The sequence below is a fragment of the Tinamus guttatus genome, unplaced genomic scaffold (assembly GCF_059628265.1).
Source record: "Tinamus guttatus ecotype Peru unplaced genomic scaffold, ASM5962826v1 Tinamus_guttatus_pri_ptg000327l, whole genome shotgun sequence".
NCBI classification, from domain to species: domain Eukaryota; kingdom Metazoa; phylum Chordata; class Aves; order Tinamiformes; family Tinamidae; genus Tinamus; species Tinamus guttatus.
In genome coordinates, this window is record NW_028288861.1 from 9,903,703 (window position 1) to 9,923,482 (window position 19,780).

At 43.3% G+C, this 19,780-nt stretch overlaps 1 protein-coding gene across 1 annotated transcript in view; it reads left to right on the forward strand.

The window, feature by feature from the left end:
- NRXN3 (neurexin 3) overlaps positions 1 to 19,780 on the forward strand; it is a 901,920-nt gene that overhangs the window by 45,309 nt on the left and 836,831 nt on the right. The window contains exon 2 of the mRNA XM_088529330.1: positions 560 to 1,831. Within this exon, the coding sequence (XP_088385456.1) occupies positions 1,123 to 1,831 (709 nt within the window). The 5' untranslated portion in view covers positions 560 to 1,122. The remainder of the gene's footprint in view (positions 1 to 559; positions 1,832 to 19,780) is intronic.

A 19,780-nucleotide genomic window follows, 5' to 3' on the forward strand; every position in this document is an offset into this window, starting at 1 on the left:
CCCAGTTAGGCCCTCTGAAGTGTGAAAGACATGCAAAATAAAGGGAGAATGACAGGTTGACAGCAGGGATGTCTTCTCTAGTGCCTGCTTGGTTTGGTGTGCTAGGAAGCACAATGAAAGCAGGGGAATGATCAGTTTGGATAATGTCCTTCCTTGTTCTGCATCCTTCTTATGCCCTGAGGAATTCTGGGCTTTGTCCCACACATTTTCTCTGACAGGTAGTTGTTACTGGGGAAGCTTCAGTACCATTCTTCTTAATAAAGTTGATAAGATTCTTTGTAAAAGGAGTTAAGTAATGTGGTCTATTTTTACATTGCTCAGTGTTCCAGGGTGTGCAGGGTACTTGGTGGAGTCTCTCTCTGCTCCTCCTAGTTCTGGTGACGTAAATATCCCTGTGGTTCTGGAATACTGCATGCCCACCTGCAGGCATGAAGAAGTGTCCAGTGTGTCAGCAAATGTAACCCAAGTTGCTAGACAAGATACTGATAAACTTCATGGTAATGATATGGTGAGTTGTGAGGTTAACTTTTTCCTTTCTCTTCTTCTCTTGACCCCACAGGTCCAGCAAGCTCTGTGAGTGCCAAACACTGAGTTATGGGCTGGATTGCTACCAGTACATCATGAAGATTGACTTTATTTTTGCTCTCCCAAGGATCACGTATCTTATGAATTCACTGTCTCCTCCACCTCACTGCTGCCTCCATCAATATTGTTACCACTTCTAGGAAAACTGAACTTGAGGCTTTGCCTTCAACTCAGCCTCTTCTCTCTCCTTGGAACAACCAGTATCACCTTCGTGTACTACCAGAACAAACCCCTGTGGGTTATTTTGCCCTTCACAAAGCACATCGCCTGGAGAAATCACTTCATATTCCCTTTCCTTCTGGGATAAAGGCCTCCAGATCTTAAAGGACAGTTGAAATCTTTCCTTGAAGAGGAGACATTTTCTCTCAGCTACGTGCACTTGCTGTCTCTCTTTCCACCTACTCTCCCTTTCTCTGTCCCTTTCTGCTTTCCTCCTTCTCCTGTGGGATTTATCAGCTTTGGTGTTGACTGCTGGGGTTATCATTGCAGTACTGTGGCTTTTGTTTTCCTCCTAGGGAAGAGGAGGTTCTTGAAACAATGGGCTTCACTCTCCACTCTATCTACTTCACCTTGAAGGTGAGTTTGCTGCTGGGCCCCTTGCTGGGTCTCTGCTTGGGTCTGGAGTTCATGGGCATCCCTAACCAGTGGGCCCGCTACCTCCGCTGGGACGCCAGCACCAGGAGCGAGCTCAGCTTCCAGTTCAAGACCAACGTCTCGGCCGGGCTGCTTCTCTACTTCGATGACGGCGGTGTCTGTGACTTCCTCTGTCTGTCCCTTGTGGATGGGCGCATCCAGCTCCAGTTCAGCGTGGACTGTGCTGAGACTATGGTTATTACAGACAAGCAGGTCAACGACAGCAACTGGCACTTCCTCATGATCAGCCGCAACCACCTTCGGACAGTGCTAGTGCTGGATGGCGAAGCCAAAGCGGGTGAAGTGCGTCCACAGCGCCAGTACATGAACATCGTCAGTGACCTTTTTGTGGGTGGAGTGCCCTTAGACATCCGTCCTGCAGCCTTGACACTCGACGGTGTTCTGAGTGAGCCTCCGTTTCAAGGATTTATCCTGGATCTGAAATATGGCAACTCTGAGCCACAGCTCCTGGGCAGCCAAGGGGTCCGGCTGGACATGGAGGGGCTCTGTGCAGAAAACCCCTGTGAAAACGGTGGCACTTGCTTTCTTCTGGACGGCGAGCCACACTGTGACTGCTCAGCCACTGGACATGCTGGCAAACTCTGTTCTGAAGGTAAGAGAAGCTCTTCCTGTTCTCCCTTGATGCTTATACTACCCTAACTGTTAGTCTGTCACTTAGCAGGGCTATGGGAGAGTTCTTATCCCTGCTGGTGGTGATCAGAGGAATTAAAATTCCATCATCCTTTTCCCAGCTGGAGATAATGAAATGGGAATAGAAACATGTGCAGTTGCAAAAAAGTAACTTTCTGAAGGCATGCTGCATTTATAGCATAGAAAAAATGTCATCAGCAACTTATTAACAAGGGTGGAGAACATAAAGTGGTGAATATAGGAGTACTGAGTGTTGGTAAACGAAATTCAGAAATAAGAAATTGCCTTAGCTTTCTGGGTGAATTCCACTACCATTTGCCCCTAAACACCCGATGAAGGTTTACCTCCTTACGTAGCTGAACGGGAGCCGTGTGTGTGGAAACCCAGCGGATTGCAAGGGCACGGCCAGGGGAAGGCGTCACTGGTGGGGGCTGTTGCTGGGCTCTGAAAGCCCCGTGCCCTTCTCAGCTGCACGCGCGCTGACCGCCGAGCGGCCCTTGCATGGGGTTAGCACCCTTGACTAAACTGCTTTGAGATCTCCTGGAAGATCTTGCTCTATGGTGAGAAAGACAGACCAATTTGAATGTTTCTACGCTGTTTCATGACTCCTTTTAAAATTTCAGTCCAAAAGTTTTAAATAATGCAAATCACCTAATGAGGCGAATCTCAGGGTTTTCTCCTTGAACTTTAGCAGCGTCGTGGTAATTGACTGTGTATGTCTGAAGTCAGTTCACTGGAAATCACAGTGTGAATTTGAGAATTGCAACATGATGTGGGTTTTTTTTGACATTTGAGTTTAAACACAACAGGAACCAAGGTGGAATCTGAGGAAAAAATGTCCAATCTTCGGGGAAAAAAACAACAAAAAACCCTCACAATGTTAAAATGGAAATATTTGCAATAGTACCTTATCTAATCAAAACTAACATTTATTTAATTCCTTGGGGAATAAAAATGGATCATGCAGAATTTACTACATAAAATGTGAGAAGTGATGAAAATAAATTCTCAGTACTGTTGATATGTAAGCAAAAAGGAAGTCAGCACCCCTCAGAATTCGTGTGTAAATACCGACCTAATTTTATGGTATATGTGGAGAAGAAAACTTGTTTCTGTAGGAGGGGAGGGTTGGGAAAATAAACACGACATCTTCTATGTGTTTATTTTAATGTGGTGTTAATGATAACAGAAAATTTGGCTTCATATGCAGATGTTACAGTAACAACACATGATCACTGCACACGATTTTATTCTTGACCAAATTAGCCATCTTGCAGACAAAACTAATATGCCTCCTGGGATGACATCAGGTGTATGTGCTATAGAGATCTACAGTGAACTGAAGAAATAACTCATTAATTTTACAAGTTTTCAGCTACAGTAATAAAATCTGAAGTATGTTAATTATAAATAACACTTGGCAGATTTGAAGTGCACCAATAAAATCACTTTTAGAATGACCAGTGAGAGCCTGTCTAAAGTTATTTCTTTTCCCCATTTTTTTCCAAATTTTCAACTTTTCTGAACTAGATTTCAGAGGAAAACAGAAGGAAAGAGTTTGTTCCAGCAAATACCTCTTTTTCTTTTTTTTTTGGATTCAGTCATCTTTAGACTCCAGGAGGACATCATGGATATAACATAACTATAAATTCCCACAGACTCTGAGGTGTGATCACCTCCTTTCCATCCTCTTCGAGCAGAGTCTGGGCAGAGTGTGTGAAGTCCTGATAGGAGGTTGCATCAGAAAAGAGGTGTGAGCCCAAGAGGTGCTGAATACCAAAACTCTTCCTGACTTAGCACCAATCCGGCCCAAACCAAAAATGAAAAGCAACAATTTTCTGTACTTGAACCATCTGGAGCTTGAGAGAGCGCTGGGCAGGGGTGAGCAGTCTGTAGCATGGCCACTGGCCTCCACCTCATACCCATGCAGAACAAGGACATCTCGTGCCTAAATTGAAGTTTCAGGTGATGGAAGATTGCAGGAGCTACCCACACAATATTAAGAAAAAGCCTCTTTCTTCTGCTGGGTTAATGGATCCAGACACCACAGAAAGCTGCTCAGGACATCACCAGCGTATGGTTTTCACCAAATGCCGTGAAAAAACACAGCGAGCAAAGTGTCCTTATAAGCATGGGACAGCTATAGGCAGGGCTGGGGGGTGGGCTCTCTATTTCCCGAGTAGGTGGAGCAATATGAAACGCATCTCCTAATGAAGCCAGGAATATTTCTGTTGTAGACATCACGGATCAAGCAGTGCTATTGTTGCCTTTGCAAGTCATGCGTCACCATTGCTGTTTGTTTCCTACAGTGATTCATCACTTCCCAGCCCAATTGAGGGCTCTATTGAGGGTGAGCAAAGAGGTTTGTCACGATGTACCTTTTTTAATAAACATTTTTATCTCTTTGTTGGTTGTGGTCTGTTTACTCACACCTAACTGTATTGTGCAGAGAACTTCTCTGTTGAACAAATGCGGAGATTTCCACAGGCATCAACTAGTCCTTCTGTTTTTTTTCCTGTTACTTCATGATGCATATTTGGTTTGTAATGGAATTTTATAATCAGCCTTGTTTTCTGTTTCCTTTATCTTCAAAAATGGTGATTTCTGTGCACTGTATGATATCACCTAAATATGTTGCAATATCTCTGAAGATTCAGAGAAAATGGGGAAAAACAGAAGAAAAGCTTTCTAGTCGGTGGATACAAGCACACAAGGAAAAGTGGCAAAGAAACTAAAAAGGAAAAGTAAGAAATATAGGTGTATGACTTTTAAAAATTTAGCAAGCTTCAAAGAATTTTCTTTCAATATTCTGGATTTGGCAAAACTTCCACTGGCGAGCAGTCGGATGCGGTAGGAGTGTCAGGGCTGGATGCAAGCTCTTCCTGCCTGTTGCTTGATCGCCCTTAATCAGACTGAATTTTCTTTTTTTGCTTTTTTTTTCTTAGGAGATTGATTTTTTTTAATAAGAACTGTCTTCATTTGTTTCATTTTCTTATCCTGCTTTTGCATATTTTCAGAAATGTCATTCAACGGTTATTTTATTCTCAGACTGATTCTTTCTTTTCAGAGAGACGTGCCCTTTCAACTGGTATCGGCAACTCCCTTTGTGGATCCTTAGCCCTGTTACACAATTTTCTTGTCTTTTTATATGTGTATTTTCAGTTGGTCATTGGCATTGGCTTTTTTACTGGGGACTGATGGGATCCAATCAATAACAGCTTCTGTTTGAACAGCTAAATGCAATATGTACCTTTTTAATAATGAGTTCGCTTGACAGGGTCCAGGCCATTACTTGGCTATTGACTGATACCTACGTCTGCAGATGGTAAAACCACAACAATCTCATTTATTCTGTGGCCAAAGAAATAAAAAATAAATAGAGAGTGGAACCTGCTGATCATGAACTGTGACGGAATGAAGCTCCATTTACAGTATTAGGAGTTATTGTAATGCAAAGTGCAGTTCCAGTTATAGTGAACCTCAGCAGAGAACCAACCATTCTGCAGTGAGACAAAACTATAAATCCTCTGCAGAGCTTGCTCTCCTGTGCTGCGTGAAAGATTTTTGGCAGTTAATGTGCATGACAAGTTACCAGGACTGTGTATGTCATGGTAGTTGTATGTCATTATTGGTCACCGATAAATGTGATTTCTTTGAGTGTATACAATGGGTGTGCAAATATGTGCACACTTGGGAAGATCTGACTGTTTGAATAAAACGTGATCCTATTTTCATTGCAGTTGGAGTAAGCTGGTTCATTGAATCTGACATCTCTGTAGGGTACAGAGGCTGGCTGATTTGAGTAGCAATTAATTTGTACGTTCCTGGGCAATAGTAGCATTAGACATGAAAGCTGAAGTCAGAGACACCTTCCCCTCCAATAAAGCTCACCGGTCTCTGTGGGATCAGGCTGCTGCCAAGCAAATGAGGCTCCTGTGGAATTTGAGCATCAGAATAGATATGTTCATGTCATTGAAAAGAGGAAAAAAAAAAAAGAAAAAACCTTCCCACGCTAATTTTGTGAACAGTGCTGCTGTAACAGCCTGCGTAGCCCGATGCATGTGCTCACCAGCACCCTTCAGGATCATGCTGTCTTGCTTAGTCCCGTAGATATTTCCTTTTCCACCAGCGTCAAGGTGTAGGGAGTTAGTTCAGTCATAGGCAACAGTCCGAGTGCAGTGTTTTATGCTCAGTAATATTTTGGCCCAAGATCTCATTCCTCTCCTTAGGCCTCTTCTGGGCTTTGGGGGTGAAGGTGGACTAAAGATGTGCCTAGAAATGACATGAACTCTGTGTGTAGGTGCAGAGGCAAGAGGCTGCTGTGATCACCAGCTTCACAAAGCACCACGCTGAAGCCTTTGTGTTGCCTGCAGGGGCTGTTTCTAAACGAAGCCTGAATAGGGGCCTGATTGCACCTCTTCCCTTGATTACAGAGCAAGATTTCCTGGGGATGCTGCCTGCTGAATGACAGAGAAGCCCGTTGCTCTGTAATTATAACACTTTAAACTGCAGCAGGAACAGATTTTTCTATAGCCCCTCCATTTCATTTAAAGAGACAAGATACTGCAAGATTCATCCTCCACCTGCCCCTTTGGAGCAGCCCAGTTTTCCCATTTTGGCTCCATCTAAAAAAGAGTGCCTACCCTTCCTTGCAATCAGAGGTGATCGCTGCCCTCTGCCCCAAACGTTTTAGCACTAAGGGCTAATGTGGCACTTTGCCATAAGCCTGATGGCTGCACTTAATTTGCATATGCATTTACATACATTTTGTAATCAGAAACAAATGAACATGACCATAATATTTGTTTTCACTTGCATATTCCTTGATAGATGAATATAAATTGGCGGTTGTTGAATTCACCAGCAGTAAACAGCTGCAGACCCTGCACTTGGCCTTCGGGTCTGCTGCTGCCGAAGGGGAGTCCCACTGTCTCGTGCCGTGTCTTACACTCCACCTCTGGCCGCTGGGCAGAAGACTGGCATGAGCTCTGCTCATGGCATAGTTTTGCCATTCCCATTTTTCCAGCATTTTTGTTTTCCCTATCTCTTTCTTTTTTGGATTAAGTCACTTTGGGCCCATTTAAAATAGTATATTCTGGTTGTATTTTTTTGATGCAGTGTTATATGGGCACCAGAGTAAGATGATGTGTTAACGATATTAATTAATGCTTCTAAAGGGCTTTGGAACTCCAAAGTGCACTACAAGCATTGCTTCTTATTGTCAACAGTAGGCATTGAAAAGGAGCTGGAGCTGCAAAACTTCAGTTTCGATGCAACAAAACCTTCCATAGCAATGGAGTAGGATCCTCCTCCCCTCGGCCTGGTGACTCAGTGCCGCCTGCCCGCAGCTCCAGACCTCGCTGGCTCTGCTTCGTAGCCTCCGCTGCTCTTAGTGCAGAGGAGCCACATGGTGCTTGCAGGCCCTGTGTACAGTGTGCCGTTGCTTCAGACAGTCTGGCTGCAATCCATGCTGACAGCTATATTCTTCTTGTTTCGCCCTCCTGTATTATAGATGACCATGAGGCTACAAACCTTTTCTGCTTGATTGCAGATCAGCGGCAGCCCTCAGGCAGCAGACAAGTTGTAGCCCTAAGTTAGCCAAAGCTTGGCATCTCCTTTTGCTAAAATCATGGCTGGGTACAAAACCAGAAGCACCCTTTGGTGTGAGGGGGGAACTGGTGAAGGCTTAGAGTAAATTGTAAGCAAGGAGGAGGTGGGCCTGGTAAACCACAGAATGGAAAATAAGCCAAAGCTCATGTATCAGTGCAGGCTGTTTACAGCAGCTACTCAGTTTTTATTCTAGCTGCCTCATTGTACAGGAGAACAGTTCTTGGCTATCTAAAAGAATACATTTTAATGGGCCGAGTGAGCTCCTAGAGGTCTGAATCTAGCTAGACTTTGGATACCAGATCCTTCTATCAGCCTATAGACTAGTTTGCTCTCTCCTGCTTTGTCCCAAAGCATACACAGCTATGAAATAGAGAGGATTTTTGGCTGGTAGTAAATAATCATTTAAAAATATAGATAACTGTTGAGAGTTGTGAAAGTGATTAGAGGTAGAAGTTTCTCTTTCCATTTAACTTATGGCAGGAAGATGATTCGGTTTTGTATTTGTTTTTCCTTCTTCCCTCTAAAAAAAGGGAGGGGGGGGAAGGGAAAAAAAAAGGGAGAAAGAGATAGTTGGCCCATTATTACTGCCCAGACTGAGCTAGGCAGCCTGTCATGAAGGTCAGTCTGCAGTACACACAGCCCCAAGCAAGACAGCCCATGCGGTAGCCTTGCTTTTATCCTTACTCTAGGATGGATGTAGGCAGGTTACTTGCCAGAGGGTGATCTTTGTGAAGTTCTGGTGGGAAGAAGGGAGGGAAAATCCTCCCAAACACCTTTAGGTCACTGGAACCTGTGCTCTGGGATGGGTGGAGTGACAAACCACAAGAGAAGAAGCAGAGAAGGAGCACGTCCACCTGGAGGAGGAGCTCAGAGGAGACCAGCCCGCGCACGGACCCCGGCGCTGGGGAGAAGGTGGTAATCCACGCGGCCGGACGGCGAGCGGCCCCCTGGCCTGGGCCAGGCTTCTCATCTCACTTTGCCTCTTGTTCTTTTGCCGAGCACCTCGGGACTGGATGGATAGCAAAACTTCTTTCTCCACCTGTAGAAAACAAGGCAGCTGCCATGTTATTGCTGTTCAGAGACAGCAATGTGACGTTTGGGTGTATGTGTGCATTCCTCCTACAATCCTTCATTGCAGACGTGCTCACTGCCGTTAATGCCCTCCCTGCCAAACAAAGCACTTCCCTTGCTCTGTGTCAAGCCCAGGGGTGGACAGCGGCGGGTGACACAGCCAAAGGCCTGGAAGAGGTGGGGATGAGGGTGCAGGGAAGGTCATGGGAAGAAGAGGGTTTCACAGGCTGCTAGGACCAGAGCTGTTTTGTATTTGAATGAGTTTGTTCTGAAGTGGGGCTGGGACCTGAGTACACCGGGTACTCTGTGTTTTCAACAGCACTGCTAATAATACTATTTCAGCTGGATGCACCCTACTTGCACATGTAATTCCTACACCATCTTTCTTGTAGGAGACTGGTAGAAGTTGTAAAGAAAGTGAATTTGGGCAGCAGAGCTTCTATTCCTGGCAAAAAGAGAGAGAGAGAGGTATAGTCATGAGAGCGTTATCTTGATATCCAAGACTAATTTCCAGTTCTGCTGCAGGCTTCCTGTGTCCATGGGGTGATTTGCTGGCAGGCTAAATGATTCAAGATTGAATCACCTGAACCCACTTTGCAGGAGGTGTTCACTTGGTTTTGTTCTGTGTCACAGTTTCTCTGTCAGAAACGTAGCCAGTGGAGCTTCCTGTCTCAAGGATTAAGAATCTTATGTGCTTGTGTATGACAATAATCTTATGTGCTTGTGTATGACAAAAATGATACTGTCTGAATTTTACAAATCTCTAGTGTGTTCTCACAGCTGCATATACGAGGGTATATATATTTTATATACACACACACACACATATGCATTTTATCTGAACATGTAAATGTTTTGCCCCATGCAGCATGGCCCCTTCCCCCTGGAGTGCCATGGTGTGTGGGCCACACTGCTCACACTGCTCACAGTGTCTGGGCACGAAGGAGGGAGGAAGAAGAAGAGAGTTTTCAGCTGCTTTCTCAGCTCTGCCCCATGTACTCTACTGATTGCCCCACAGATGCCCACCATAGTGAACCCCAGGTGTTTTTCTGCCTGCAGAGACTTGCCTCTGTCTGCCTGTTTGTATCAACTCTTGCTCTGCCCCTCTGCTGCTGCTGGGCCGGCCCCTTCTGCTGTCTGGACCTGATGCTCTTGGTGACCTTGTGTTATCACAAAAAGCAAAGAGGGTACAAAAAGCTACTAGAGCAGGGTGGTAGCATTCTTGTATAAATCATTGCATATAATGCAGGACAACAGAGAATAAATCCCTTTGAGAAGTTTCTTAAGTGCTTTAATTAGCTCAGAGCTGGCACATGTTTTTTGTTTTGAAGGCACTGAAAAAAGAGCTAAACACTTCTTGCTGTATTTCTCTTCCTAGTAACTCCTGTCAACACTCAGTTCCCACCCCCTAATTGCTTATTGGATGCAGCAGTTGTATTTGTGGTCCACAGTTTGCTCTGCAGGCCAAGGAGGGAAGAGGTACTTTGTTGCTGGGGTTTTATGCTCTAATGCCTGATCTTCCTTCTTGTGGAATTAGACTAGTGAGGTAAAGTGAGTGAATATAATGGGCTGGGTTGAGTCTGAATATTTTGCTGAGACCTTTATCAGAAGGGTGTAGAAATTTGTAGGTGTAGATATCTGAACTGGGGGGTAAAACCTGGCATCAATTTGAGGTTCCTGGCAGGCGCTGTGGTCTCCTGGGGGGGGTTTCGTCTCTTCTCAGTTTGTTGCCTTAGTACTTGAGAAAAATGATACTGTCTGAATTTTACAAATCTCTAGTGTGTTCTCACAGACATGTGCTTGCTTTTCTGGTCTTTTATGCTGCTAGCTTAGCTTTTGGGGCCCAGATGCTTCCTGGTAAGGGAGGAGAAGTCCTTGGAGCTGAAGGCGGGTTTGTCCCCTGGGGCCTGCATGGAAACCATAGCCAAGGCAGAGATGACTGCCAGAGATGAGAGCAGCTTGGGTTGTGACCTGCGAATTTCATAGCTCAGTGGTGTCTATAGCTAATTTTTTTAAGCTCCTTCCTTTTGGTATGTGTCTGAAAATATATTGCTTATATTCTCCAAAGATCACTTGTTTGGGGCCTTTCTAAGGGGAGAGAGAAGGAGAAGAAAAACAAAAAAAAAACAAAGAGCACTTTATCATTACTTAATTAAGTGCTCCTTAAAAAAAAAAAGGCATGGCTTGGGAAGAAGAAAGAAGAGAAAATATTAGATTGTTTGTCCAGGACCACCTGAAAGAAAAAAAAGACAGGGAAGGAGCCAGAGGTCACTGCCTTTCCCTCTGCCTTTTGTCCTTTTTGGGTGGTTCAGTGTGGGCTGCCCTGGGCTGGCTTGGTGGAGATGGGGCCGTATGGAGGGACGAGTCTGCGTGACTCCTCCTGGGCCGATGGAGTAGCTGGGGAGGACCATGGGACTTAGCATCTTCAGCTGGTAAAGGGGAAAAAGAGCAAGTCAATGAACGCAACAAAAGATACGTGTTTGATATATAGCTGGCTGGAAGATGTAGCCTTGCTTCATCCTGCAGGATAAGCAGAGCTGGACATACACTTATATTAGTGTTAGCAGTGAGGGGCAATTCATGTGGGAAGAGCTGGTCTAGTTTGAAATGTGCTGGTTCAGGTGCTGGTTGCTGTGTGGTCAGGGCAGTAGGGAGCACAGGCACAGAATGACAGCGCTGCAGCGGCAGGTCCATCGCTGGGTGGAAGACCTTCCAGGAAAGTGTTGGATGCTGCTGAAAATGGCAAAATGCTCTTTCTTTTGTGTTCCTCTAATGGGCCCTATGCTGCTGGCAGTCTGTGTTTTGAATTAAAAAAACAAACAAAACAGTGAAACAAACGCAAGCATTAGGGCTCTGATGAACAAATTATAATTTAGATTATTGACTTGGCTGTTTCCTCATAAATTTTCTACTTTCTTACGTGAATTGAACTACTTCAGTTAGTGATGAACTGTAGCAGAATTCCCAAAACTGTTGTGCTTGAACAACTATGAAACATAAATAAGTTATGTATTTCTCTACTTTGGACCTTGTAGGTGAACTTCTTTGTAAGGCACTGTGTTTTCTGACTCTCTTATCCTGTCACATGTTTAAATGAAGGAGATATGGTGTAATATTTTCAGCAGTTCAGACACATCAGATGAAAAACAGGTTGAAAAAAAATCCTTATGAGAAATGTAGTTTTCATCAAATCAAAATTTTTAGAAAAAAATGATTTTTTTTGAGGGAAGTCTGCACAGCAAAAAAGTATGTTTTACTTGGTAGAAATTCTGGATTCTGGCTTTGCATTTAAAATGTAATCTGTATCATTTAGGTATCTGCCTTTACTGTATTTTATTACTTACTGATATCAGTGTCCCTTATGTGGTTTTACTACTGATAAACTATAATATATTGTTAAAAAGTAACAATGTTTTGGGGAGTGGACATATGCACCCACGCAGACCAGGAAGCTTTAATAAAAGCCTGTGGACTCAACCCTGTTCTGCCGTGACTTGGGGAACTATTAGGCCCAAAACTGGAGGCAAAAGGAAAGGACCAAGAGCAGGTTAGACTTGACCAGAGAGGAGAGCAGATTTCTCCATGTCTCCATTGTCTCTGGGACAATGAGAGGAGCTTGGATCATGGGTAGGGTGATGAGTCACATCAGTGCCCTTTGAAACTTCCCAGGAAGAAAGGGTGGCAGGAAGCACTGTTAACGTTAAGGTAAATTGAAGTGACAGATCTGCAGCTAGTGGTGTTGATCAGAAGCTCTACTAAATCAAGGGCCCAAGGTGTAGTCTTGGTTGGACACAAACGGGATGGGTTTTTCACAGTTGCGAAAGGATCCCCTGTCCTTCTCAGACATGGCAGTCCATTCAGTGGGGCAGTCTTTGAACAGTGATGGTGAAGATAGGAAGGCACACATACTGAGGAAGAACCACCATGGCTAGAGAAGTTGGGATCAGTCATTCTGAGCTTTTCAGTAGTTGAACTGAATTAGCTTGTAATGTAGATGGACATGAGGACTGGACATTTCTGAGGAACATAACAAATATCCCTTTGTGCAAGAAATGTCCTTTCAAATGCAGTCTTGGCTTGGCTTGGGCTGGATGAGCAAGGCTCTGCTTGTAACAGTCACCTGGGAACTGTGCAAGTTTGGTGTGACAGCCATTCTTGTACCCCGGGATGCATTCCCTGCCATTGCCACTGCCAGTGTGGAGACTCCCAGTTTGCCTGAGGCAGGAGGTAGCTAAACTGAGGTACTAAGTAACAGATCCTCTATCTCCGGAGAACAATTGGCTGTGATTTCAGGCCTCATTTGTCAGTGCTGTTTAATTATAGCCATGCTACTATTTACCGTGGATGTCACTGCTCTGTTTTATGTCTATATGATGCTCCCTCTGGCCTTAAAAATCCATGAATTTCTATCCCACTCTTCGGGGCATTTGTACCAGTCTCCATTGATTTTATTCTGAGGTTGAAATTAGTCTCTCTCCCCCCCCTTTTTTTTTTTTTTTTTTTTTCCCTTCTCTCCCTCCCCTTCCAACCCAACTGAACGTTGCTGTTGGAAGAATGATTAAAACAATTTAAGCCACTGTTCAGATCTGGGAGTGATAGGATGGTAGGAAACAAAATGTACATTTCATCTGCTCTATTTTCTACCCTTACACTTTCCCACTTGTTTTCTGCTTGTGAAGGAATGACTGCCTTGCAGAATGTGGATCCCTGAACAATTCCAACTTGCAAATATGTTGTCACTAATGAGCTGTTTTATAGAAAATATATTGAATATGCCAATCATTGTACCAAATGTCTTTTTGCTGGTCAGATCAAATTAATAATATTTGTCTTAAAACTAAGCGCATACACCAAGTGCTGCTTGTTCAAACAAAGCCTTCTTTAATACTGTTGGAAGATACACTTGAATAAGAAATGCAACCATAGCTATTTAGATATGTGTGTCTTGTCAGTTTTGAAGAACATTGCTTTTAAGTCCCAGTTTAGAAAAATGACCCAGGCACCTTGGAGTCCTATGACAGATTTGGACTTCTAAATTGCTTATGTAACTTTAATTATTTTACCTTCATATAATATTTCTTTCCATCCTTATGTCCTCTAAAGATCTGGCCCAAAGAACATATTTTTGTTTGACATTATTTCTTTGTCTGTGTTTGCCTTTAACAATTTTAATGATCTGATACTGAAATAAAAAACAGAACTGTTCAAATAGTCTTTTTTTAAAACAGCATGAAGAAAAAAAATTAATTGCCAAAGATCTGTTGTAATGCGGTGTTAAGGTTGTGAATTGCAGAATTAAATGATAGTACCTGCTACAATCAAAATGCCACATGGCATCCATTCACATTTGCTTCAGGCATCCTGCACTTGAATTGTCTGCAAGGCAGGAAAATAAAAGAGCTAAAATGCTGTCAGGTTAATAATAAATTGTGCACACACGTGGCACGTTTCATCAGAGTATTCCTAAGCATCTCGCAACTACTGATAAATCAGTCAACCTTCACATCACTGTTATGCTGTGAAATGCATGTTATCTCCATTTTACTGAGGGAGAAACAGAGAGGCAAACAGAAGGTGAGTTATTCAAGGGTATCGAGTCAGAAGCTGCCTATAGTGGGACTGGAATCCAGAACACTAAATCCTAAGTATTAAACAATATGGTATTTTATCATCTTTAATCCAAGTATGCTATAAAAGCAGCGTAATATGGTGTTTTACAGTCAACATGGAGCTAGAATGGAGCTTTGGGCTTAGGAATTCTTGTAAAACTTCATTTGAAACTTCAGATCTCAATTCTTTCTAGCAGAATGGATTGTCCATATGCAATAAGTTCTGCTCCTGTTGGCTGTTGTCCTTGTAACTCAGTCAGCAGAAACCACTTTGAACCAGTCATCTTGTTCCTTATCTGGACTGGGCTCAGCAGTGTGTGGTTCTAATTAGTGGGATTTTGTAGTCACTAAAGAGGAAAAGTAGGTTGTTTTAGTTTTAAGTTTTTTCGTTTTTTTTTTTTTTTTTTTTTTTAACTGTAATTTATGTCTTCCTTATTATACCCTTTCAAAATTGGAAGGAGAAAACCAGGAAAGGGAAATTGGAAGGAGAAAAGCCAGTTCCTTTAAATTATTCAAGTAGAAATGTATATGATTTCATCAGTAGCAGCAAGCTGGAAGATCAATTCCAGCTCTTTGAATGCTATACTGAGCATTTCTTTGGGATGGAAGGTGCTAGAGGAGGTGAAAAAGGGGCACCTCCTCCTGCATCCACCTGCACTTCTGTAAACTGCTCAAGGTGATGCTTTACTGTAACTCTGCTTTCCTGCTGAACGTTAATCTTTCTAGGGTTTGCTAATATGTGGTGGAGACAGAAGAGATTTTTATGAGGGGTTATTGATTTTTGGTTAGTTACTTTGGGAAAAGATAACATGGAAAGAAGAATTTCTGGTTTTTTTTTTTTTTTCCTTTGAGTACCTCAGATTGTTGTTAAAGAATTCTTTTTATTTCCCTAAAAGTCTCAATTTTAAGCACAAAAAGTAGTTCCAGTAAGGCCCATTTGTGATGTTAGCCCTTGAACATGGTTGCCTGGCAAACAACAGGCACCCAAATGAGCAGAACAACTGCATGAAACAAAGATGATGGCATATGGGACACAATGCCCACGTTCTTATTCCTGAAATGGTAGTGTGCTGGGGAGATAGGAGTGTAGGCTCTTCAGCTAAGAGGTGTTTATTAATTTTATTTATAAACATGGAGTACTGTGTTTAACCATACTGACCTCCAAATGATACTCTCTTTTACTAGATAGCCTTTAGCAGTGTGAGTACAACTCCTCAGCTCAGAGGTGACTGTGGATCCTTACTTGACACTTATTATAGAGGCTATTCTTTAAATAAAATTAATAGAGGCTGTGGGCGTTACTTATGGATAATTTTAGCCCAACACACAACAGAAAGTTACTTGCTAGTGCTGTGAGGAAGCACATAACTGGAATTCCTTCAGGCCTGTTATAAGACTCATCAGCAGAACTAGGTCAGAAGGAAACAGATCTAAAACAACAGGCAATGCCAAGATCAGGAGTGACATTTGTTGGTAGCGCTGTCAAAGCGGATCCCAGGATACTCAAAGAAGGGAGAGTGGCCAGTCCAGACTGAGGTGTATTGCTAGAGCAATTAGCTCTGTGATAGATGGTTGGAGAGTCGTCCCCAGAAGAGCAAAAACGCTCTGTAATTCCTATAAATGTTTCTGGCAGTCCTCTGTGAGCCAAGCCATGCTCGAACATTGCAGCTCCAGCTGTTCTTTCCCTGAAGCTGAAATATGATGAGCTGATTTTTGTAGCAGCTTTTGGCATTACTATTTCCCAATTTCCAACTATTTCCTATTACTAATATTTCCTGCTTTTCCTCAAGCTTAATGGTCCCATTCTGGCTTGACCCCAGCTCTGTTGAGCTCATCACAGGAGTAGAAAGTAAGCAGAAAGCGCCCTGACTCTGGTGCTGTTTCTCTTGACCCCAGCCCTAGCGTGGTAGACCGTGAGGCTGGTTTCAGGAAGGGGAGGTGGAAGAAGGGAGATGACAGATGATGTGAGGAGGAAGCAGAACTGTCAGAACAATCACGGCTGGCAGGGGAAGAGCCTCCCGGTTGTGACTAGCCAGGCCAGCTTTGCATGCTGGCACTGGGAGGGGAAGCAGTGGGAGACTGGGGGTTGGGCTCACCAACAGGAGAAAAAGAAGGCTAGTCAGCAAGGGAAAACCTGACCTCTGCATGTATGAGGTGGAAGGGCTACCCAAACATGCAAAGCTGATCAGCTGTTAAGGCATCTATTTGGAAAGCCGACCTCTACGTTTGCATTTGCTTCTTATGCTTGTTCTCAGCTAAGTGAGATACCAACATCTCTTTAGGATCTGAATCCCTGAACATCTGCTAGCAGAGTTCTAAATCTCCTTCCTTTTAATCTTTGATTGATTGCTGAAATTGGTCACCTGGACAAGCTCCTTACATCTTCTTAACTCTCAGATATGTCCCAGGAGTCTTGTCGGGTATAAGAACAATGCAGCAATGCATGCATCTCTTTCTTTTCTGCTCTTATCAGTTTTCTTCTCATTCCTCTGCATTTGGAGTTGGCCTTGAAGACAGAAGTCTTCCAGGTCTTCAGGTATCACTATGTTCTATCACTATGGTTCCATATGTTCTTGAGCATCCCTTTCCTTTCATGTGAAGGCATAGAGGTGCTTTGACCCTCCTTCATTTCCCTCCAGGCCTTATGATGGAGAGCTAGAAACTGGAACATGTCTAACACAGTCAGGCAAAACTCATTTCTAAGAAAATCATTGTAGCTGTCTGTTACCTTTTAGACCACTTGCTATGTACAGCCCCTGTGTGTCTGAACTGATTCTGGCTGACCAGAGCCCTCTGGGATTCAAAGCCTACTAGCTTTAAGGCTCTCCATATCTCTAGGGTTAATCAGTATAAGGGATGGACACAATAAGAGTCTCTTCTGTGTCAGGGAATCTCGGAGGCGCAGATACCTGGTTGTCATTCTCCAAAAGAATGCGCAAGTTGCAAGACATGAGGTAAAAGCTCCATCTGCTGGAACAGCCTTCTTCTGGCAAGTGAGGTGGCTTCAGCCAGGGTCTCTTCTAACAGATAGGAAAGCAAAAAGTAATATGGAGAAGGCAGCACTGAGAAAACAACCAGAGCTCATGTAGCTCACATGCTGCAACGGCAGCACCAAAGCAGTCTCAGCATTGCTCATATTTAGAGACATATGCTAGATTCTGCCTCAAACCTTGGCAGGATTCACCTATTCACGCCAGTATCCAGCTGACCAGCTGTAAACTATGTCATGAGACCATGCACTCCAGTGTGGTCTGGAGCTTACAAATACAGTCGTGAAGAAGTTAGTTTTTGCTGCATTTGAGATAAAGCAAAATATCTCCCCACACTGATATGGGGAAAGATTGGGAAGAGTAAGACCTAGCAACAAAGCAGTAGAAATGCTTGTAACCACAGGATGAGTTGCATCTTTGCTATATGGTGAAGTAGTATCATGTAGACTAGAGTATATTAAAATGTTTTAAGTATTTAGAAGCTGTTAACAGTTTCAGAGATTGTGAAGACCAAGACATGGAGTATAGCTGAGAGGATGTGAAAGGGTCCAACCAAAATTGCTGTAGTAATAAGTTGGACCCATTTGGCTATGCTCTTTGACAAAACTAGTCAGGTAGTACCCAGTGTGAACCGAGCAGAGAAGAGATAACAGTTCTTCCTATGGGATTAAACATGCCTACAGTCATTACTTCTGGTAACAGGATTTTCTTTAGAGGAGAGAGTTATTAATTTCCTAAAGAAGTTCCCATAGGGCACAAAATTATAAGGGATGGTCAAAATCTAATGTGACTCTGAAGAAAGATCGAAGGATGGCATCACATCCTGAAAGGAGTTTTCAGACAGTATCAAAGATGAAATTGGCCAAGGCAGCCTGGCAGAGGACATCTCACATCCTATGGCCACTGTGGTGACAAGGCAAGGTGCCACTGTTGTATATTAAGCATGAGATGCTTAAGGATGCTCCTGTTTGTTCCCCCAGCAGTGACGATGGTTGTGACCCAGGCCTGGGAAGGGTATCTGCTTGAGCTATGTGCAGTGGTTGGTAGTGTGCCAACCTACCTAGGAGATGAAGCCGTGGTAGCATGTTAGGATAGAAAGTTGCCAGTCTGGCCAGAATAGTGTTTCTGCCTGTTCTGCACAATTTTGTTGTGGCACAGCTGGTGGGCAATATGTCCATATGATGATACATTATAAACACCTAGGGAGATGTACTCAATTGGTCTGTTGTTGGGAAGTCATCACGCTCTGGGTATAGTGCCATCAACACAAAATAATCCTGTTGCTCTACACCTCCAAGCTGGTCAGCTTCCTCACCAGATTTAAATTATCCAGCAACTGGTGGCTGCTGAAGAAGTGTCTATAAATATTCTTATACATGTTATGTTGATGCAAATCTCCCATGACAGACTTGTTTACAAGGGAAAATACTAGGCATTCCAAATGCTGCTCTATACACTGTCTGAACCTGGATTCCTTGCCAGATTTTTGTTGGCTTCAGTTTGCAACTTTGCAGTTTTCTACTGCTTCTTCTAATGTGTTGGCTAATATCCAAGATCAGGTGGTACAAAGCTATGATATTCCTGATCACCTTTTACTGAATGACACACTTTTCACACCTGTGGAGGTGTCCAGCTGGCCCTCACCCTTCTACTGGCTCACCTGGAGGTTTGCCAGAACCGCATGCCAGTAATGTTCTTAGTCGAGTAGCTGCTGTGCCTGACAGAAGGGGAGGTGAGCAATTGAGCACTACTACCAGTTTGCTCCTTAAAGATTCAGAAGGTTGTCATACAAACCAGTAAGTTCTTATTCAAGAGGAGTTGCATCTCACAGTACCTGTTTTACTTAAAGCAATAGGAATCTGCAAAAGCTTCTGGTACTAGAAATGGTACCTACCTGTTGCTCTTGCAAAATGCTGGACTAATAAATAAGTTTTCAGGTTTTGCCTTGCAACAGTATCAGCATATCATATACTTAGGCAGTTGCAGTAGATCTCTTAACCTATTTGAAATTCAGTACTAGCAAAATTCTTCAGGATCTCCGATCTTGCTTTCTCATTAGAGACATAATTTCTACTTGTGTTCTTCTGCACACTTGGGCGTGCTTTACTGACTCATAATCTGATGCTACTGCCCACTTCTGCAACCAGTTTGCAAGGTAGAAGTGCAGATTGATTTTTTTTTTCTACTCTTGTTAAGCATTATGCTCTTCACAAGGCTGCTAGGTCAGATACCAGTTCAGGAAAATGTTACTTTTAGTCACACCTTAATATGGCTGAAATAATTTGTTCCTTCTGTGCTGGAGGGATACTGCTTGCCAGTCATTTCCAGTGGGATCCACACGAACAAATTCCTGAAGAGAAAACAGACATTTCCCCTTTAGTAATTAGAGAAGAAGATAGAGTCTCTCTTCCAAATCCCTCATCATTAGTGCTCATGGCCATCACAGGGATCTGAAGATGAATTGTGTCTTTGCTCCCTAAAGAATGTTGTTTTGTTTCAGATCTGTGTCTCACTGGTGAAGAAAGCTTTTTATTAGCTGTTTATCATGGGACTGATTACTCACCTTGCAGAAAATGAGGTCCTTTAAGATGTAATCAGTATAGGCTGAACAGCTTTCCATGGCTTGTGCAG